This window comes from Lucilia cuprina, chromosome 3 (genome assembly GCF_022045245.1).
Source record: "Lucilia cuprina isolate Lc7/37 chromosome 3, ASM2204524v1, whole genome shotgun sequence".
Classification (NCBI taxonomy): Eukaryota; Metazoa; Arthropoda; class Insecta; order Diptera; family Calliphoridae; genus Lucilia; species Lucilia cuprina.
The window spans coordinates 61,488,290-61,512,418 of NC_060951.1; the positions used below are offsets into that span (position 1 = coordinate 61,488,290).

A 24,129-nucleotide genomic window follows, 5' to 3' on the forward strand; every position below is an offset into this window, starting at 1 on the left:
ATTATATTAAAACATAACCTCAAATAATCAAGCATAACCTAAAAATAATAGAGATTACAGACACTCTAAGTTTACTAACACATTTTTTGAGACTAGATGACGAAAAATTCTTTGACCTAGTGAAAAACAATGGACCAACTAACAAACTAACTGAATCATAAAGTACCATAAGATTTACTTACATGCAGACAAACAAGTAGTTTTTACCTGAAATAACACACTCACTGAAATATTTAACAATTTTATTAAATATCAATACCAATTTGTTTTTGAATTTAAAATTGGACTTTTATTCAAATTTATATTAACAACTTTGAAATTGATAATAAAGGCACATCTAAGAAAAATAAAACCTGAAATGCTTAAAAATCTGTAAATTGTACAATCAATATAAACCTAGTTTTGTTAATGCAACCCTTGAATTTGATTAAATGATAAGAATAATGATTTGATAGAGTATTGACTGTAATTATGGAAGAAAATTAGTTAATATAACAGTTTTTTTTAACAACAATTTATACACAGAAAATAAGTAATAACTGTTTTCATTAACTAGAGTTAATAATATTTATGAATAATTTCATAAATAGTATGAAATTTTTTCATATAAATTATAATAAACATTTATTAATCTAAATGAAAATAATTTGGGAGAAAAAAGTCATTTCATACTATTTATTACAAAATTCATTCCATTTATGAATAATTTATCCAACATTTATGGGATATATCAAAATCTATCTTTTAATTAGAAAATAATCACAAAATGTTCCATCATGATAATAGGAATAAAGTTTTCTTTTTTACTTTGAATAAGTTGTAATATTCTTAACACTTCAATCAACAGAAATTTTAGCAGTTTAAGAGTTATAGAGGAATGTTTAGAAATGTTTGATATTTTGTCCGAAAGTCGTATTTCAAAACTAAACTGCAAATATTTAAGGTTAATTAGATCTTTATAATGAGATCTGTTTTTATCCATTCCAATTGTGAAATCATCGTTGTTCTAGTTGAATTCGGGAACTTAACCCCTGGTGTAGGTTAAGAGGTGTTATGCACCATAAAAACATGTGCAAATCCACTCGAAGACCATAAGGCCAATTGCCTTATAAAAAGTGACGATTAAAAGAAAGATAAACAAAACACTAGAAAAAAACTAAAACATTAAAAGAACAGATCGATTTCCAAAGAGATTTTAACCCGAAAGATTTACCAAGTCCAAGGAAAGAAAGACACTCTTAGTCTCCCTATAAAACCCAATCAAAGATTTCACAAGGTTTTCAGAATCATTTGACTGTGTTTATCAAGTCCTATAACTGCCGGTCCACACTAGGGAACATTTTTTGATTTTGCGTTTTGTTTTTGTTTTTGTTTTTGAAACAAAAGTTTCTATGTATGGAAATTAAGAAAACTTCAAAAGAGAATTAAGAAAAAGTTTCTCAACAAAAGTTTCCTAGTCTAAGAATGCATTAATTCCGTCTTTTCAAAATTTAAGATCTCTTCTTGGAAGACATAACATTTGTCAAGTAGTTTAAAGGACCTTGCCACTAAAAAATGTTGTATGAGTGACAGACATAGAATGATGTCCAAGGCCGCTAGTGGAATACTACTAATGATAACATTAATGCTAAGAGAGTTAAACTTTTAAGTTTTATTAAGTAACTTCTGAAAAATCTCCCTTCTAGGGAGAATAGGCCTGACAACCGATATGTAAAATCAATTTGCCATATCTAGCTACAGATCCCATTACTTTCCTACAAAATTCTTGAATATGTAATAGGCATTGAGTCCTTGTTTTTTCTTCTCTTAGTTTTTTTCTTTTAAAGACAGCTTGATATCAGGGAATGTCTCGAAATACTTAGCACCTGTAGTGCCATTTTATCAGTTTTTACGTCATATTCTTTATTTTTCATCTCCAACAAGATTTCACTTATTGCACTCACGATGACTGACATCCAAAATGTCAGATTATGAACAAAGTTTAGTGTTTCATAACGCCGCAGAATAAAACATTGACGTGTTTTCAAAACGTTATCGATAAGTATTAGAAACGCAGCAAAATAGCAATCAGCTTTTAAAGTTAATGTGTGTTGAAACTATTTACTAAAACTACACAAGGGCTCTTACACGATCCCACTTTACGTATAGAAAGTCTAATAAAAAAGTAAAATGAAATTCCATCCGTATAACAAAAAAGAGAATAAAAGTCGTATGATTTATATATTTTGTGTTTACACGATTAGTATAAAATAATAACAAAGTAAGATAGAAACAGCTGTTTTAGTTTTTTGCATGTGTTTACTTAAAAATACGACTGTCAAATGTTTCGTTCGTATACTCTCTCAATGTGTGATGGTTTCATTACATATTGCGTTTAGACGATCCCATCCGTACTATTTTACACAAAATTTTGACAGATCATATTGTGTGATCGTGTAAAGCCGGCTTTAGTAAAAACAATTTTTTGCAATATTTTGAAACCTTAGATGTGTTCAAGAATAAAATACCGCATCGAATTTTTGTTTAAACTTGGTAAAAGTACATTTTCCTTTAACCTTAGGATACCGTTAACCGTAACAAAAAAGCCGATAAAACCCAACTTCTCGTAGTGCCATAAATTCTTACGTTACAGTTTATAATTCAGCTGTTAAGCATGCAGATAATCCACTTAATCACAAAGTTCTGTTTCGAAGTAATAAAGAAATATCTCAAAAAAATATTTTGGAAAAATTCGATACGAATCTTATAGATACAGATTCATCTCTGATCGTGAAACCAAAGATGTTTAAGGACAGATACATTTTATAATTCTGAATTGCACATAATTTTCTCTATATTCACCCCTGTTCTGCATTTCGACGAGTCGAATAGAAATACAGAATACCAAAGTTACCAAACGGAGAAAATTTCTATTGAAATGCAAAATAGAGGCCATTATTACAATTTATATTTAAAGAAAAAGCTAAAATTTGGAAAAATTAGTCAAAAATAGTTTTAATTAAACATAAAACCACAGTTTTTGTTACCTTTTTTTTTGAACAAAAATTTTGTAAATCTTAGTTTTAGCATCAAAACTGTATTTACATAACTCTGCTTACATTTCCTGCAAGAAATCAACTTAAAGATATCTTACTAGATCAAAACTATATTTTTTAAAATTAGCAAGATAAAGCTTAACTAAAAGTTAAAGTTTTAGCAAAAAAAAAAACTGTTATATTAACTAAAATATTAAGATTTTACAAATAACAGCAATTACAACTGTTAAACTAAAATTGTATATAGAATTATCAAGTTAGTAAAGGTGTAAATGTGTTTTGGTATTTGTGTGCAAATAGTGACATTAAAAAAAAGAGAGAACGATTTTTTGTTTTTGTAAAGGAATAAAAGATGTGACTGGGAGGGAATTTAAAACAAAGAAAATTAAAGGGAACTTACTAAACAGCTAAACATTCCTGGAGGGAAATATTGTATGTTAACACAACATAGTTAACAATATAAATATTTTATAAAAATATTTGGAGGAAGTTTTAGAGGTGGTAGTGGTGATGGTGGGGTTAGGGGTTTTTGTAAAGAAAACAAACTAACGTAACGATTTTCAACAATATTCATATAAAACAGCCGTAAACAAAGAAGAAACTCTTTCAACAAAGTTTTCATTTTGCAAACAATATTTTATTCTACCAACAAGACACAACTACAAATTCAAAGAAAATTTTTACATTAAAAAAAAAAAATTAGAAACAAATTTAAGAAAAAATAAAGAAAAAAACAACTCAAAACAAATAACACAAAATAAGCAACAAAGCTTTTCAAAGCTCAAACAAACTCAAATATTAAAATAATGAAAAAAATTTTAATTAAAAATTAGTTTTAAGTAAAAGAAAAAGAAAACTACAAAAATATAGTAAAAACTACTACAGTTTTTTTTTGTAACAAAAATATTTTTGAAAATTTGAAAACTGCATGACAAACAAAATATTTTAAGTTTTTTTTTTAATTAATTAATTAAATACCCAACTAAATATAACGTTAATAAGTTTAAATTTTCATTAAAAAAACAATAGTAGTTAACAGTTGTAGTAGTAAGTAGTAGTTGTAAATAGACAATGGACTGTGATTAAATTTTAATTGTGATAAAAATTGATTTTAATTATGAAATAAAATAAAACAAAAAAATTTCCAGTTTCAATTAACGGACTAAAATAATAAAAATTATTTGTTTTGCTTTTTTAATAGTAATTTGAATTGTTTTTTTTAATAGTAATTTGTTGTTTTTGTTTTGTTTAAAGATAAAATACATCATTTGAAATGTCTTGAGTTTAATTAAGGCTTAATTGTTTTTAACATTATTTGATTTTTGTTTTACAAAAAAAAAAATTAAATAAAATATTCATTTCAACATTTCTGTTTTTGTATTTTAAATGTTTTTAAATTTTCAATTATTTTTTTTTTAAAGATTTTTTTTAGTTGCTGGACTTACGATAGTCAGCATCACTATTCTCCAGGTAGATAAGAGTTATTTGTTCCATATCGGGTAGTTCCACTCTATAGATGATTTCGTTGCCTTTTTTTGTCAAATCACACACATACACATCACACATTTTAACCAGATCGTTAACGGGATTTATATAATATAGTTGCACGGTTGATAGTAGTAGTAGTAGTAGTTATATATTTGGTGTATATTTTTGGTAGTAGTAGTAGTAGTAGTGATAATTAAAAGTGGTATAAAAAGCACAATTTGTAGTAGAAAAATCAATTTTATGGTTATTTATTTAATTGTGTTGGTTGGTTGGTTGATTGATTGGTTTCAATTTAACAAAAAAAATATCGGAGTTTTTGGCAATTAATAAATGGTAGAAATTTGGTGTAGAAGTAGTTAAAAGTTTATTTTATTTTGTTGGATTATATGTTTGATTTTATAACAAGTACAAGTTGATTGTTTGATAAATACAAGTAGTAGTAGGTAGGTAGGTAGTAGTAGTAGTAGTAGAAAATAGTAGTAAAAAAGAGAATAAAGATAAAAAACAAATTCAAAAGAAAAAAGAAAATCATCTATTATTGCCATACGTTGTTGATTTTTATAGGAGATTTTTTGTTGGTTTTTTATATTTAATTTAAATAAAAAAATTTAAAAGAAAAAAAAAACATAAAAAACTTAAAAAAAACTTCAAAGGATACAACAAAACGTAAAAAAATGATAAGACATTTAAAACAAAAAAACAAAGCTAAAATTAAAATAATAATAAAAGAAAACGGAAAAATTCAAAATTTTTTTTTGGATTTGGTGACCTATTTGAACCAATTTCTTTGTTTTGAAAATTTGACAATATTTCACACAACAACTACAAGCAGGGAAATGAGTTTGAAACAAGTTTGATTTTGATGTTATGAATACAATCAATAACAATCATTCATTCATTTTTGATTATTGACTTAAATGACAATTGTTGCTTTTTTGTTTTTTGATTTGAAACGATACGAATTTCGCTATGCCACACCTGCCATACAAGATCGTTTATTGATAATATTTTTGTTTGAATTTGCTTAATTTAGTACACAGAGAGAAAACATTGCAAGCTTTTTTTTTTGTATATTTATGTATAAATAATATATTTATAAGAAAAATATTTTACATTTTTGCTATAAAAGCAAAGTATTAAAAGAATTATTTGACTTTTTTTAAATTAGTTTTTTAGCTTTTAAATTATAAAAACCCAATTTCAATTGCATTAGTTTCTTTAAGTGTATATGTGTAAAACTAATTGAATAGTTTTCTATAAACAAATATTTTATTTAAAATTTATATTTTATTTAAAAGTAAATACTTCATATTATTTGTTTTTAATCAAAAAATTTAAATACAATCTAATTTAAGTTAAAAAAAATTCAAAGCTAAAAAACTAATAATTTTATTGTGTTTCAAAATACTATTACTTTTTAAAACTTAAAGACATTTATATGTACTTAAAGAAAATTACTAGTAATAGTAAAAATAGTAATTCTTTTAAAACTCTGTTTATAACACTATTTTGTATGTATGAATTGAGTTTGTTATACATTAAAATATAACAGTTTTTCTTTGAAAATTAAAAAAAAGTGCTATAAATCATATAAAAATAAAAGAGAAATAGAAAGAGAGAGAGATATTCAAATCTGAAGTTCCTATTAACGGTTTTAACAAAAATAAACAAAAATCGCTAGAAAAGTTTAAATACACTCTTAAAGTCTTTAAATAAAAAAAATTATTATCTGTTTAAGACAGCTCAACAAGGCAGTCATTTTGAAAGACCTTTTTGTTATGCAAACGATGTCGTAATATGTACTTCTAAATAAAATAAGTTGAAGAGCTTCAGAGGCTCTGAATAGGACCATAAGCTGGACTCAAGTAATATTGAATATTAACCAGACGAAAACTAAAATCTCAGTGGTGATTAAGGCCTGAGTTGGGACAGCCAGGCTCGTCATTGTTGCCAGTGAATTACTTCGTATAACTGTTTCTAAGTTATGCGTCATTTGCCTTAAAATAAAACTCATAAACTTATTTATTGTGGAGACCAAATAATACTTTTGTTCTAAATAAATTTGGAGGTCAACTTTCTATATGAAAATGTAGTTTTTCTAACCGCACATGTGATAACCTGGCAATAGATTGTTTGATACAACTTCATCGTAATTAAAACTCCAAAAAATCTGTCTTTTCACAAAAAAGACAAAAATTAAACCCTGTTTTTTGGGCAAGAAGATACTGCAGATCGACAGCTTTAAATACGAAAATTTAAATGGAAAATTGACATAGAGTAACATGGCACATACATAAACGCTGGGCGCTATATAAAAGAACGTTTGTCATGAAATAGGGCCTTAGTCCTTCTATGACATATTGGCTTTATAAAAGAACTTATGCTTTAATAATCTGGTACACTTCGTTGGACAAAAAGTGTAATATTAAACTACTACAGGTTGATCAGTGTACAGAATGCTTGGGTATAAGTGATATCAAAAGCACTAAATCAAACAGGGCTCTGGAAACGTTGCCAGATATTCCACCCATTGAAATATATAAGAAATATTTGCAGCCAAACGGATGTTATTTTTAGGCGAGCTGACCCGAGGTTTTGAAACACTAACCTTATTTAGAATGTCATGGCTTGGCGGAACATTAGAGCAAAGATTCTAAGGAATCCTTTGTTTCACGTTTGACTCTATACTGGGGGGACAAAACTCTGAGCTATAGGTACCAGGCCACTCGGAGGTAGTATGCAACGACAGACGGAATTTACTTGTTGGAAAGGAATACGAGTTAGCTAACTATTCGACATTACGTAAGCTAAATTCTTATAAAATATGGACGAAAAGAAAAGAAAGACGAACGCAAAACCATTCAAAGCAACGAGGGTCGAATAAAAAATATGGGCGAGAGAAAAGTATTAGGACTGTTGGACAAATGAAACAAACATCAAAGATGTTGCGACCCAGACGAGAGTAAGAGAAGGTGTCTCCCCAAAATGACCATGTCTGTGGTTACGCACCGAACTATAGTATGCCTGTATTCAGATGAAAATAGAAAAGACAGTAAAACTCCGGAGCACTTTCTTATTTTATTGTCTGATAACACTGATATCCAATAAACTTATGAATAACGTCCAGGAAACATCACTATAGAGAGTTTTTTGCCAACAAACAAATACCATAAAAAGAAGCATACAACTTGCACGATAGTGGCTCAGTTGTATTTCATTGGGTTTGAAGTAGTATGCATATATCGTCCTTTCAACCTAACCTAGCACATTTTTAGGAATATTCACCCCTATCGCCAACTTTCAATAACTTTTTTGTCGGGAAAAATATTTCCCTGTTGTGAAATTTGTTGAACAGCTGTTCCATACAAAATCTACTATTGTGAATGAATTGTTCACAACAAGTTCACGATAGAAATTTTACCTTCGAGGGAAATGAAAATTTCAAGGGAACAAAATTTTCACTTCTATTGGCGATAGGTGTTATTAAGTCAGGTAGGGTGCTTTTTAGATTTTTTTTCTTTTATCCAACCCTATTTCACATTTCGATTACGTTTACACATTCAGTTACGCAACGATCTAAAAAGGAGAGTCGAGTCGAAGAGCAGAATACCAAAATTGCCAAACGGAGAAAATTTCGATTCGGATTGAAATGCAGAATAGGGGCCATAAAATTTTCTTCCAGGCGGATAAAAATGTTGCAAAATTGCACTTTTCACCTTTTTCGTTCACAAACTTTTTTTGGGAAAAAAAACTCCCCTGTAGTGATATTTGTTTATGAAATTTTGTAAACATTGAACAGCTGTTCCATACAAGAACAACAATTGTGAATGAATTGTTCACAACAAGTTCACGATAGCAATTTTCTCTTTGAGGGAAATGAAAATTTCAAATATTGGCGATAGAGATTGATTGTGTATTTTCAGACTTTTCAAACGATTTTCGTTTTTAAGACGAATATATTTCTGTAAACTCTTTAAGAAATTTAAATTTAAAAAAATATTGAAAATCGTTAAAATTTAGATTAAATAAGAAATCAGTCGAATATATGAATGTATGTATGTTGATACGAACGAAACTGTTGACACTGGCACACATTAATTAAATAATGATTATTTTGGAAAATATGATTCCAAAGTTTTGTAGTAAGAATAGTAATTAATATATGAATTGTTTAATATAAATATGAAAAAAGCGTAACTATTTAAATAATTTTGTTTATAACTTATTAAATTGGGCTGAATATATGTAAATATATATGCAATTATATATGGATATATATAAACCAATAATTATAATATTGTAATATATATATATGGTGATCATTTTGCTTTTTTTGATATTATAATATATATTTTTTTGGGGGAAAGGGGAATTTGGTTTAAGGTTTTAAGGAATAAAGAAAAACAAATAAAAACCAAAAGCCAGATTAAAAACACATTAAATTTGTTAAAATATTAAATGTTTTAAAAGGTTAAGGTACATAGGTATATATGTAAGTAATATATAAGTATGTAGGTAGGTATGTAATTATTATTATAAGTAATAGTAGTAGTAAAAGTAATAAATGTAATTTTTTTTAATAATATGTAAAATTAATAAATATATTATAATGTATAAAAAAAGGTAGGTAGGTATAATATGTAAAAGAAATAAAAAAAGAAAAAATATAAGTAATTAAAAGACTACATTGATAAAACATAAAAACATAAAGTGATAAATTTACATAAAAAATAAAACATAACACACCAATAAACAAATAAAAATGTTTTAATTTCTTTTTTCAATATATAGGAAAATATATATAATTACAGTACAATAAAATTAAAATTATAAATTATAATAAATATAATAACTAAAAAAATAAAAATATTATATGTAGCATTAAATTATAGTTTAATTTGAAAAATATCAGATATACTAGATTTGATTACATACCTCCTTCAGCATTGGCATCGTCTTGTGTGTAGCAAAGCATAAAAGCTAGAAATATTAAAGAATTGAGAGAGAAGAGAAAAAACACAAAGAGTTGATTTGATTTGTTGTTTGGTTTTTGTTTGTTTGTCAAAAAAAAGTAAGAAGAGAAAGTGTATTCGAGAGAAAAGAAAAAAGTAGTAAAAGTTTTACACAATTTTTAGAAAATTTCTCTATGATTTTATAACAAATTTATAGCGATTTGATTTCTGCGTTATATAAAAAATTTGTTTGCTTGTTTCTGTTGTTGTTGTAACAGCTAAAACTATACAATAATCTAATTGGGGGTGCTACATCAATGTTCAGCCCTAAGAATTGGGCTACTTCAACTGGATGCGTCCATAAATTCATTGGACAGAGTGAAGTAGGGCTGGCAGAGCAGTTGAATATGTAGGATATCAGGGGGTCCCTGACCACATGCAGGACATTCGTTGCGGAGCGCTAAGGCTATATGTGGCATTGAGCCTGTTGTTAGTTGTGCCAGAACTACTCTTGTTTTCCGCGGCAGGTTTTCTTCCGTGTCTGCTATGGGCGACCCCCATAGCAGTACTCTGGAATTTATGGCGTCTCTATGAATGTCGTTCAAAGCTGCCGAATACAAGGACTGATCCACTGGATCTTGTACATATCTGCATATGTTTTCCTCGTATATACGAAGATCCTTCTTTACATGCTTCGGGGGTGACTTCTCCGATGACATCCCAGGAGGAACTGTTTGGTCAACATGACTGGGAGGACCTTCATTTCCTCGTGCAGGTGATGTTCCGAGGTAATTTGTAGGCAGCCCGTTACAGTTCTTAGGATGACAGCTTTGAATGTTTCTCAACTGGGTATCACTGAGCGAAGTTGACCACTCTGGAGCTGCATTCCCCGACAGACGGTTCTACGTACCCGAATGGTACGAATTATTCGGCTAAGGGCTGTCAACCCCAGCAGCAACAACAACAATAGCTTGTTTCTAATTATCATTACCTTCTCAGAATGGGGTTATAAAACGCAGTGATGTAGTACATTGCCGGGTATATAGAAATACTAAAGAAGTTCCAATAAATTTGGAAAATGTATTCTTTTGAAAGAATAGTCTATGAAATAGACTATAAAATAGGCTAATGACTTGTCTTTTGACTCGTCTAAAGATTACCTTGCTGTACTTTATAAATGCCAAGGATATTGGTAGTTTTACGTGGGTTCTTATGAGGCTAAAATACTGTAGCTGTCGATCAGATAGATCGTTAAACTAGATTGACTCTAGTGTATGGTTTCTAGATGTTTCTAGGGCTGGACACTCACAGGAAATATGGGATACCGTTTCCTCTTCATTGTCATTCTGACAACTTCTACAAGTTGTCAAAAGTCAATAATGGCCGATACAAGACTTCAGCTAGGTAATCTGGTAGATTGGTAGTGAGGTCCATATTAGGCCAAAATGCTGTAGTTGTTGAGTAGAACAGAATTATTATTCCAATGAAGAAGACCGTTGGTCTAAAGAACTGATCTATATCCAGTTCACTTAGCATTGGTACAGCTCTTATCACATTAGTCTAATAACAAGTATATGTCATCTATTATATTACCTAGTCTGTGGACTAGTTAATTGAATAGTCTATGATATAAATAAGAATAGTTCGCCAATGAAAGTGAAAATTTTTCACTTGTAAACAATTCATTCACAATAGTTAATTTTGTCTGGAACAGCTGTTCAATGTTTACAGAATTCCATCAACATATTTCACAGCATGGGAATTTTCTTCACGACAAAAAAGTTAGTGAACGAATTCAGTGAAAATAGAACATATTTCACGTGAAATGATGATTGGCGATAGGAGTGAATATATCTTTTGGATGTTAAAGTATTTTTCATTGACAATAAGTATTTAAAAGATCTTTTAGTACTGAATTTTGTTACTGATTTAAACTATTTTCTAAGAAGATATATAATTTAATTGAAAGTAAATTTCGATTGGTATTCTGACAATATAGTAAAACCGCTTTATACTTAAAAACAAGCAAATAAGTATCTTTACATTGACGCAAAAATTAAATAGTTAAATTTCTGAAAATTGTGTAAAAATAATTAAAAAATAGTAAAAAAATAAATTTTAATGATTGAAAATGTTTTTTTTTACGATAAAATATGAACAAACGATTTTGCGCACGAACGAGATATTAAGAGAATTGTTTGATCTTGTTGAAATTGAATAAGCAGACTACAAAGGGTAGTTGAATAAATATGTATAAAGACTGAGAGTAATAGAGACAGAGAGCTGTTTTGCTATTTGTTTAAGGAATAGATGCTTTGCTTTTTGGGTTCTTAAAAACTTTCATTCTAAACTTGCAATGATATTTTTGTTTTTTAATTTCTAAAAACTATTTATCACATTAGCATTATATATAATTATATTCAAATTAATGTTTAACCAAAAAAAAAAAAAAACTTAAAATTTTAAAAAAAATAATAATAATTAAAAATAAAGTAAAGAAAAAAAATAATAATTGCAAAAAGAAGAAAATATGAAAGTTATATAAACAAAGAAATCTATTGTTTTATGTTTGTGACTGTAAAAGTTAGAAAATACTTAAATGTATACACTAAAACATTAACTCAGTTTAATATTAATATTCATATTAAGCCCAATAATCTAAAACTATAACTAAATTAAAACCATTTACTATGTGGCTTAATATAAATTATCAAATATTAACTGTCTGTCATGTTTAGTTACATTTTTGCATTCAAACCTTAAAGTGATATTGAAAATTTTAAGTGTTCTGTAGAGACGATACCAGCCATTTAATTAAAGGATTACCTTCTTAAAAATTAGAAAAATTTTAAAGTATTAGAAAACCACCTAAAATATTTAAATTAGATTTAAATTAGAATCTTATTAAAACAATTTAGCCCTATAACCGTTATGTACTGTTGTTATTGTTAACAAATTACTTTTAGTTTAATATAAAATAATACATATTTACATTTATATTATAATATTGTACATTAACCATTATTATTTGTTTGGCAAATTTAAGAAAATAGTTTAGGATTAAATTTAAATTTCAAATTAAAAAAATAAGAAATTAATTCCGTGAATATTAGCGAAAAAAGTCTAGTTTTATGTTTTTTTTAATAAAATTACTTTTTTTTTAAATATATATAACTTTATTAATCATTTTTTATCACATAGACATTTTTCATAATTTACTCCTGGAATATTCACGAAAAAGTAGAATTTTCGCAATTTTATTTTTTTAAATGTATATTTTAAAATATATTTCTTGATTGATTTATTGTCCATAAATTATTCTATACAGAATTAGTCTGTGAACTAGTCTATGAACATCTTTATTGACTAGTCGACTTAATAGATCTATTTACTTTGTGGGTTAGTTTATTAACCATTCTATTGACTAATTTTTTAACTAGTTCGTTTTAATTTTGCATATCCTGCAGACAAGCTGTTTGATCTTCGCGGGATTTAGGACAATTTAGGCAGTCGACGAGAGAGTAGACCCGCTTCAGGGTATCGCAACAAGACCTTGAATCGCATTTCGACCTGCCCATGGGACAATACGTATCCATGTTCAGAACGAAATCGAACCAATTTGAGGAATGAGCGAAAGATACTTTTCTATTTACATTAATTTTGGACAGATTCACTGTGTCGTGCAACGTCGGACTAACCAAGGTAGCCTGATAGTCGAGAGGGTAAAACAGCAACAAATTCTACAGGGGTAGTTGTATGAAAGGTTAAGTCTTCTAGCATGTGCACCTATTTTGTAATGCCCTGTCAGTGAAGCTGCTAGCTGACGTTGCCTAACCCTAGAATGAACTAATAAACTCTGAGACCTTCTGCCATCATAAAGTAGCCAGGTCTGTCTGGAAGTTGAGCAAGTAGTCAACGGTGCTCATATAATTTGAGCAAACTCAAAGATTGAAAGAAATTTCTGCTGAATATCCCAGGAAAATTTTTAGAACTTGTTCTAAAAACTACTAGTTCTAGAACGAGTGAAAACGAAACCACTTCAGATTCTTAAACAAAAGCCTTGGAACTAGTAGTGTCGCCATTACTTCTGGAACCTGTTCTGTCTGGATGTCGTAAAGATTCTAGTTAAAGATTTGATAGCAGTCAATAATAGGTACTTCATTCACTTTGACACTCTTTAAATGGCTGAGATTTCAGCTTGTAATATGCTGCATTTGCTGACATCGACCGATCCATTTAATAAATGAAGTGGGTCAGTTGTTATTGATACTGTAAAGTATGTACTTGTCAGGAAGGAGTGTGTAAGAGCATGATACATTATATGAAGGTCGTATTATCCAGAATAGAAGCATGAGCGGACCCGTTAGTTCGCTAAAAACTACAACTATTTTACTTTTCTCTTGTTCTTTTACTTTTGCAAATAAAATTTCTTTTATTTTAATTTAATTTCATTCTGAAGATTAATAATTTTCTTAAATAACAAATAATAATGGTCCTTTATGTACCAATGTCTTGGTTACACATAGATTTTTTTTATAATAAAATAAAGATAAGAAGAAAGAAAAAAACAATATAATTGAACAAACTTACGCTGTGGTTCATTGGAATCATTGTTGTTTAAATTATTAACATCTAGCTCACTATTACTGGCTGCAATTCCATTAGCTTTAGATACATAACACAATTTTGTATCATTTATCAAATCAATATTTGTTTGTTTGTTTTGTGTGTTTGATTGTTCATTTATCCAAAATAAAATAAACATGTTTTGTTTGTTTGTTAAAAAAAAACAACCCCACAGTAATTAGGCAGTAGAGTACAATGTATACAAAATTAAATTACATAATATAGTTTTTTTTTTTTTTTAAATGATGACCAAAACACAGGAGAAGGTTTTATATTTATATATAGATATAAACCAACAAATTAAAACAGGACAATAGTACACATGAGATCGAGGTCGTGTGATGGACGTAGTGTTCAAGTAATAAGTGTTGTTTAAGTAGAAGGAGCAGTAGTGATGGTGTTGTTTTTTTTTTAATTGACATCATTATGATAAAAATGGCATGAATTTGTTTACAGGAGGACATTTGTGTGGACAATAGACAATAGTTGTTGAAATAAAACAAAAAATAAAAAAAAATAATGTATTAAATTAAAAGCATAAAAAAATTATTACTTAAAGCCATAAATAAATAAAATAAAACATAAATTAATAAAAACATTTAATAAAGGACTGTTTTTTTAAATTTACATTATTTTTTTAAGTAAAAAAAAGAACACACTTGAAAATCTTATTGATTACTCATCATTGGTAGAAGTGGGAAAGTGCAAAAAATATTAATTAATAATTTTTAAAATAAAGGGTCTCAGCTGGTGCACGTTTTGTTTAAGGTTTGTTTAAAAGGACTATTTTGTTTCGTACAAAGTAATGTTCTTATTTGTTTGGAAATATTTTTAATTTTTTTGGTGTTTGCTTTAACTGCTTTCGATTTTAAATAAAATGTTATTTACCTTATTTATAAATAAGTCTCTTAATGGTTATTTTCACTTTAAAAATATTAAAAATCTAAAAAAATAATAATAACACTTACGCTCTTGATCGCTACCATCTTCATTGCGTTCATCGCGACTCTTCATAAAAGGAAATTTGCGTGAAAAAGTAAAATTTTTCTTTTTTCTATCAAGTGTTGATTGCTGTAAATAGAAGAAAGACAAAAACAACAATAACAATAAATAATTTATTTAATTATATATATTTTTTTACAAATAAAATCCTCACCTTATCCATATTATTATTTGCACTTTGCGCTGATTGACCTTGAAATTTAACACTACGATCTCGCGCACGCATTTTACGTTCCCATCGACGTTTCGATGGTACAATACCAATTTGTTCATCCTCATTATCGCCCAAGACACGACGTGCCTGCCACCATTCATCATCCGAGGCATTTGTTACATGCAAAATATCACCATGTCTAAATGGTAGACCTCGCGAGGGCAGACCATCATCACGATTTGGATCGTAATCGAAGAGAGCCCGTACATATAATGAACGTTTTTGTGTTGTACGCAATAGAGTGCCAGTACTGCCGGCCGTAAGAGCAGCCTGTTGCTTAAGCTCTTGTATGCGTGCCTCAAAACGATTATATTCTTCGGGTCTGTATTGGGCGACAAGGGTAACCACACCGCCAGATTTCTAAAAGGTATTTTTTATTAGAATTTTGTATTTATTTTCCTCCTCAAAAATTTTGTTTACCTTTAAGGCCTGGGCAGCTTCTTCGTGTGTGGCACTTCTTAAATCGATATCATTACAACTTAATAACTGGTCTCCTCGTTTTAATTCACCACCCAAATCGGCTGGTCCACCCGCCAATATAAAGGAGACATAAATACCTTGACCATCTTCGCCGCCTACAATATTAAAACCTAAACCTTGTGGTCCTTTTTGTATGGTGATTGTTCGTGATTCTCTAAAAACGTAGAATTTTTAGATGAAATTAGTTAAGAATTCGTAAGTTATTTAGTTTTATTGTGAAATCTTTTCAATGTTAAAATTTACACCATTTCCAAATAAGTTTATGTTATTTTTATTAATAGATTGTTAAGAGGTTGATGCTACGATCATGTATGTGGCCCTAACTTTTTCCTTACTTGTACGATACTGAAATTATGTTTAATTTTAATCCATAAAGTGATCGTCGTTGTCGCGACAATTGTTCAATTTTACAGGAACGCGTATTCTTTAATTCGGACACACATTTCGATAACAATTGTTATCATATCAAATTACATTTCACTGAAAATTTCTATAGAATTTCAATAAAAATTTCTCATTTCTCTGAAATTCATTTTCTTTTTTTGTACCAAATTAAAACTTTTAACAAAAATTCAAAGTTCACTAAAAATTAAAACTTTCTCCAAAAAAAATAAATATTAATTTTCACCAAAAATTCAACATTTTATTAAAATTAATTTTTGTTTTTCTAAAAATTAAGAGTTTCTCAAAAAATTTCAAAATTTTACCGAAAAAAAAAATTGAATCTAAATCAAATATTATAATTTTTAGTAAAAATTAAAAATTTTATAAAAATTACAATTTTCACTAAAAGATTTAATTTTTTCCAAAAATTTAAATTTTCAATTAAAAATTTAAACTTTCACAAAAAAATACATTTAATTTTTTCCGAAAATTGAAAAATTTTAAATTTAACCAAAAAACCTACCTCCGGTAGGTTAGTTGTTAGTGTTATGGTGGTGGGTTCGATTCCCACCTGGAACACTGGTTAAGGAGCGCACAACAGGCCCGATAGAGGCCTAGGTGTATTTCTTCGGATTTGATGTATATACATCCTCCTTTCAAACTAACCAACTAATAAAAATTCTAGTTTTTCTTAAAATTTAAGAATTTCTCTAAAAAAAAATCCCAAAAATTCAAACTTTTAAAAACAATTTTAAATTTTACTAAAAATCTGATAAAATTTACCAAAAATTCAAATTTTTATTAATATTTTAAAAATTCACAAAAAAAAAATTAAAATTTTGGTTAAAAAAAAAATAATCAAAAATTTAAATTATTAAAAATTTAAATTATTAAAAATTTAAATTTTTCAACAAAAAATCAATTTTTAATCAAACATTTTTCCAATACTAAAGTTTTTACTTAAAATTTCGCCAAAAACTCGAAATTTTATCAATTTTTCTAATTTTGTTTAAATATTATAATTTTCAGTAAAAAAATTGTAAATTTTACTAAAACTAAACATTTTTCCACTTTATTTATAGCAAAAAAAAAAAATTAAAAATCATATTATATAGCTGCTCACAATATTAAACGATTGTTTTTGTTTTTTATTCCGTAAACAGTTTGCCAGTCTTTTAAATTGTAAAAACATTTAAATTTCATTTTTTTTTTAATTTTTATAAATTTTATTTGCGAAATGGTGTAATTTTAAAACAACAACAATTTAATAATAATTTTTTTTTTTTAATAACAATAATAATAAAAATAAACACATCACTTTTCAGTATTTTCATAACGATCCAGTAGTCGAGTATTTACAAAACGTGTAGTATCGTCGTTGTGGTATTGTATATGTTGTTGCTGTTGTTTGTCTTTCTGCTGCTGTTGCTGCTGCTTTTCATCTACTATTGTCCATAATGAAGGTTTACGTAAATTCGCAATACGTTCATCTAAATTTAGTAATTGCAATTGTAGACAACTCATTTTTTGTTTGTTTTTTTATATATATATTTTTTATTTGCAATTGACAATAAACAAATTACAAAAACAATACAAATATATTATATATTAAACAAAAGCTAAGTAGCAATATAAAAACAGCAACAACAACAACAACAAAACGTTTATATTATGCGTCTCAGGTGTCGTGATTAATTCATAAAAGGAATTTCTTTGATAATTTGCCAAAACATTGACTTTTTTTCAATTTATATATTTTATTTGATTTCACGTATTTAATATAACTGAAAATGGTGGGTTGCCGATGATGACGTTTTCTATACGTTGTATGTATTGTCACTGTACTTGCAATGCGTACAGTTTAATTACAAATGAAGTTTATTATCTAAGGTTCAGTTAATGACTAACTTATTATTGCAGAAATTTCATTTTGGAAAGCATCATTATAATTTTGCAAAAACAGTAAAATATTTACATATTATTTAATTTCCCTTTAACAGGTGTTTAATATAAACATTTGTCACTTTAAAGTGGCTGCCACTGTATGCGGTTAACTTGACTTTAGCATATCTTGAAATTATTTTTATCTTTCTTATCAAAATAAAATCTAAAATATTTATTTTAAAACTTTAGGCAAAATATGATTAAATGAACCATTAGGAAATGCTTAAGAAAGGAAGTAAAACATTTTATGAATGAATAGTTATTGCCTTATTCATAAACATTTATCAAAGGTTTATAGAACAAATAAAAAATTAAAGTTTATGAATAAATAGTTAAAGGTTTTAGAACATAGTGAACTAGTAACAGCCACACCCAATCGTTAAGAGTAAATTTCCCCACGACGTGCTTGTATAACAAAGTGCAGGTGACATTTGTCTTGTTATATTTTGCAAAACTTTAGATATGTTTAAAGTTAATATTAATCTATCAATAAATGACAATATAAAGCTGATTCTTCCAACAATTTGTTTGACAGTTGCTTTGTCAAAATCAATCAAGAGATTGTGGTATTAGAACTCGAATTATTCCTAATAACTAACAATAAGACACCTGTCTTCAGTTTTGTTTCATATAAAAAACAAGTATGAATGTATAGTCAGACATGGCCGACCAGTTGACACCCTACACCACGGATTTCTTACTACTTAGTTAAACTAGGCTTAACTTGCTGTTAGATTAAATTCGGAACAAATTTCGGAGGACTTTAACCGATGATTGTGTTTTTCAGTTATGGTTTTAAGTTTAGTTAACTTTGTTAGTATTGCCAACTTTTCAGTCAAAAACATAAACAATGAACAGCTGTTTTTTGCAAATTTTACAAAAGTTTTGTAAAATGAAAAATTTTGAAAAAATGTTAAATAAACATTTAAATCAATAATAAATAAAACAAAACAATTAAGAAAATTACAATTTACTTAAAATGTTAAGTTTTTGTTCTTCCGAAATCATTGTTTTTTTGTTTTTGTTAATTGTGTTTTCTCACTTATAACTTAAGTTTTATTGGCCAATAATACTCAACACTGAAAAACACAAAACATATATAAAACTAGGTTTAAACGTAGAATGTAGATTATCTTTATCTGAAAAACTCGCTCCTAATAGTTTAATTAGTGTTTATAAGTGAATTTTGAACTTTAAGTCATATTCTAAAAGGGAGTTTTTATGGGGACATGGGACAAAAGAGGCCTGATCATAACAAAAAATGTTAGTGTCATTTAAAGTTCCATAAAAGTAAGTTATGCCGATTTTTGTTGATATAATAGATCATTTAACGTAATTTGGGCGAAAATAGGCGAAATAATGGATCGACTTCAATCAGTTATAAAAATGTTCGTCCATTTACCAAAAGAAGAATATGTGCAAATTCCATCAAATTATCTTGAAAATTGCGAACTGTAGCGTGCACAAATGGTTTATATAGACAGACAGACAGACAGACAGACAGACAGACAGACAGACAGACGGACGGACGGACGGACAGATCATTTAACGTAATTTGGAAGCAACGGTTGTATAGGGACTAGGTGAAATAATGGATCGACTTCAATCAGTTACAATAATATTCGTCCTTTTTTGAAAATTGCGAACTGTAGCTTGCGCACATGGTTTTTTATAGACAGACAGACATAGCGAAATCGACTTAGAAAGTGATTCTGGGTCAATTGGTATACTTTAAGGTGGGACCAATATTGGGTATTACAACCATCAACACAAACGCATAATAACCTCCCCACTATAGTGGTGTAGAGTATAAAAAGTATTTCCATATATTTGTCCATTCCCCAACAAAGTTCTATATACATATGACCCTAATATATAGAAATCTAAGTCTAACATTATAATGGTTTTAGTTTTTATAATTTCTTTAAACTTACCTTGTTATATCCTCAGTGCTAACAGCTCTTGGAGTGCCGGGCGGCACGGCAGCCAAAACATTTGATGAGGCATACCTAGATGCTGGTTGTTCTATAATTTGATATTTTGTTTTTGTTTTTTTGTTTGTTTGTTTGCACCAAATCAAAATAAAGCGTATAATATAGAAAAAAAATGCCCAAACAACAAATATTGGTTGGGAGAGGAAATACGAAAAATACAAAATTACTTTTATTAGTGTGATTAAAGCAGAGGTTCATTTGTTTTATATATTATTATTATTTTTTTAAATAGTTGTAGTTGTTTTTAAGAGGTTATTTTCTTTGTATTTTTTTTTTTTTTTTGGTTCTAAAGCCATTTGTTGTGGTAGTAGGACAATAATACATAGTTTTTTTTTTTTCAAATAAACATTTTTGGAATTTGTTTGTAGACAATATTTTTGTAAAAAAAAAGAAATCACAGTAAAAGGAATGTAATATAAGGAAAATATATTTATAAAAAAAATAATGAAATTTAAATAAGAAAAAAACACACCACTCTTGTATGCAGCAGCAGCACCAGTAGACATGCAAACACATAAATCATTACAGTAAAAACTCTTTAAGTTAAAATTTCCCAAAAAAAACAAAATAATTTAATCCAAGAACTAAATCATAGTCCATAAAACTTAAAACGTGCAAAACAATCACAAAACAAATTTTGTTGGAAAACAAGGTTTTTCTTTTCACTTTCCATAATAATGTCCTTTAAACATGCAAATTATGTGTTTTTTTAATAATAGAAAATAAAATTAACAAAATATTTTTTGAAATTTTTTTGGTTTTTGTTTCAATACTTAGCAGTGAAATATTATTAAAATGAAAGAAAAAAACTATACTACTGTAACAACTAAAAATATCTGATTTGTTTTCATAAATACACATTAAATCCACAAGCATACAAAAGTGTAGCAAAATTTTTGTTAATTTTTTTTTAAATATTTGGAATGAATTATAAAAGTTATGAAGTTTGATTTGGTTCAGTTTTTTTCTTTTCTTGCTTGAGCATTGGTGGGGTGGGAGGGTTTTTTTAAAGTTTGGTTTCTTTTTTTTCGTTTTCAAATTCAACTTAAAGAAAAATTTGAAAATTATTTAGAAAAGAAATGAAATAAGTTAAAAAGGAAAAATCAAAACTAAAGGAAACAAAAATCATAAGAAAAACTAAAGTTAAAAAAATAAAAATGGAAAAAAAGCTTACGAGGCAAAGGTGACTGGGATCTAGATGTAGATGTGGGAATTATTTCAGCTACAGCTGGGGAAGATGCATGGTGCTGATTATTGCTATTATTAGTAATTGTAGCTGTTGTTGGTGGTTGCATAGCATTTGTATTGTTGTTGTTGATGTTGTTGGTGGTAGTTGTGTATGGTGTGGTGGAAGATGAACGAGCAAAATCAACAACAGTTTGTCCTATAGTATTTATCGCACCTGTTGAATGCGAATTCACTTGATTGAAATGATGTCCCGATGTTGAAATAATATGACCCGATTTGCCTACAACCAATGTTACTTTATCGACAACGGATTTTAAAGTGGCAACGGCTTCTTCGTGTGTAACATTTTCTAGATTTTTATCGACCTGAAAAGGAAGTTAGTTTTAATTATTACACTGTACTAGAACTGAACTAGAACTGAACTAGAACTGAACTAGAACTGAACTAGAACTGAACTAGAACTGAACTAGAACTGAACTAGAACTGAACTAGAACTGAACTAGAACTGAACTAGAACTGAACTAGAACTGAACTAGAACTGAACTAGAACTGAACTAGAACTGAACTAGAACTGAACTAGAACTGAACTAGAACTGAACTAGAACTGAACTAGAACTGAACTAGAACTGAACTAGAACTGAACTAGAACTGAACTAGAACTGAACTAGAACTGACCTAGAACTGACCTAGAACTGAACTAGAACTGAACTAGAACTAAACTAGAACTGAACTAGAACTGAATCCTTGTACAATTTTAGTATAATTCTATTTCAGTTTTTTTTCTTTTTTTTAAAAAATCTCTTGTTAAGGAGAACAAAATATTTCATTGATTCCACTTACCCCATTAGCCTTGACAGCTATAAGCTTATCACCAATTGATAAACGACCATCGACAGCAGCAGCACCACCATCCATTATTTTAGTTACATAAATACCATTATCGCCTGGTATATGCTGATTACCAATACCGCCGGCTATAGAAAAGCCCAAACCTTTTCCACCCTTTACCAAATCGATTTCGATTACTTTAGGTCCCGCATCGCCTGACTGTATCGCAGACATCTTAGAGCTAATACCATCAACAGCGCCTGCGCCACTACCTCCACCACCGCCAGTGCGTTTTCTTTTCACATGTAACTTAACAATATTGCCGGCTTTTTTTAAGGCATCCACCGCCGAGGCATGAGGTACATCGACCACAGAGACATCATTGACCGAAACAATAATATCGTTGACACTTAAACGTCCATCGGCTGCAGCAGCACCGCCCGGTATTAATTTAGTAATATAAATGGAGGAATCGTTACCAACATGAGGATTGTCTGTGCCACCGGCAATGGAAAAACCTAAACCAGAATTGCCACGTTCTAAAGTAATATCTTCATATTGCCAGCTTTCATCACCATTAACCTGGAAATTAATGGAAAAGTAATTAATTAACAAATGAAAAAAGCAAAATTTTATTTTTGTTAAGCTGTAGTTGTTGATGGACAAAATATGCTTATTGTTTTAATCTTAAGTATAAATTTTAAATTTCTTTTATTTCAATTGCTGCAAGGGACAAATCACAAATGAGTAACGATGCTTTGTTTTTAATGAAAACATTGACATACACATAAAGACCATTTAACCTCTTCTAATTAAATAATTTTCTTACCTTATTCGAAGAAGCCCGATGAGCCTAGAAATTTTTAAAATAAAATAAAAAATAATAACAAATTATACATGTAAAATTAAACAGAAAAAAATGAGAATTAATATACCAAATATTTAAGTCACATAAATTTGGAGGTTAAAATTTTGTACCGAAAGGAAATTTGTTTATTTGGCATTTTTCAGGGGTTGACAGTAGATGAATACAAATTCATATTTTAGCACAAATATTTAAGATGTATCTTAACAAGGTGCTAATAATAAAAAACCAGAGGATAACACCCAAATGTCCTTAAAATTTGAAACCTTATAAAAATGTTCAGAAAAGATAAACTAGCTATCTGACCAATTCCAAATTTCCTGCCCAAGACTTTGAGATGGATGATAACGATACCCTGTTTGCAAAAACTTAAAAATTAATTGCATTTGATTTGTTGCAAAAAAATAAAAACAAAAATTTTCACCTACATATTTGCCAATGCATTAATTGATGTGAATTTTCTATTTAGCGATAAGCAAAAAAACTTCGAAACTAAATACATAAATGAATAACACAACAATAATTTAAACGCCCACTTGATAATAAAAATAAAAAAGAAAATAAAACAACAATAAACAATATAAACAAAAATATCGCATAAACTATACAATAGGCACGAGTACGAAAGAGTGTGTTTAGTCATACAACATTGTTGCACAGACCTTAAAAAGATCAAAAATAGTATGAGGTCAAGAAATTCTTATATGTTTTTTTTTTTTAATTTTCCATCTATTAATGTAACAACATACAAGTATAGAGAAACGTTAAGAACGTACACATTACAATAATGTGATAAATTAAAAAAAACAACAACAACTAAGATCGCAACGTAATGTGAAAAAAGGCAAAAAGTAAAATTCAAAACCCAATGAAATATAAAATTATTATAATATAAAAAGAATTATGAATATGCTACAATGGAATTCCCTTTGAATGGCTGCTAAAGCAAGTTGAGCAGCCGAATAGAGTTGCTAAGTGGAAGAACGCATTAATATTTAAAAAAGAGGGATTTTAAATTTTAAGTGGAATCTGTTGGAAAATATGATTTTAAGAGTAAAAAAAGAAGTATTATTTATTATAAAAATAGACTATCGCTTTTAAATTTGAAATTAGAAAACACTTAAGAAGG

General features: G+C 28.3%; 1 protein-coding gene across 11 annotated transcripts in view; it reads right to left on the minus strand.

The window, feature by feature from the left end:
* LOC111678828 (disks large 1 tumor suppressor protein) overlaps nt 1-24,129 on the minus strand; it is a 60,492-nt gene that overhangs the window by 6,896 nt on the left and 29,467 nt on the right. For 5 of the 11 annotated variants that reach the window (XM_023440250.2, XM_046946704.1, XM_046946705.1 and 2 more), the window contains 9 exons: nt 22,148-22,717; nt 21,294-21,672; nt 20,060-20,150; nt 15,738-15,951; nt 15,258-15,677; nt 15,070-15,172; nt 14,066-14,140; nt 9,459-9,503; nt 4,481-4,564 (listed from right to left, as the gene is read on the minus strand). In XM_023440250.2, coding sequence (XP_023296018.2) covers nt 4,481-4,564; nt 9,459-9,503; nt 14,066-14,140; nt 15,070-15,172; nt 15,258-15,677; nt 15,738-15,951; nt 20,060-20,150; nt 21,294-21,672; nt 22,148-22,717 — 1,981 coding nt within the window. The remainder of the gene's footprint in view (nt 1-4,480; nt 4,565-9,458; nt 9,504-14,065; nt 14,141-15,069; nt 15,173-15,257; nt 15,678-15,737; nt 15,952-20,059; nt 20,151-21,293; nt 21,673-22,147; nt 22,718-24,129) is intronic. The other 6 variants (XM_023440249.2, XM_023440245.2, XM_023440246.2 and 3 more) reach the window with 6 other exon arrangements.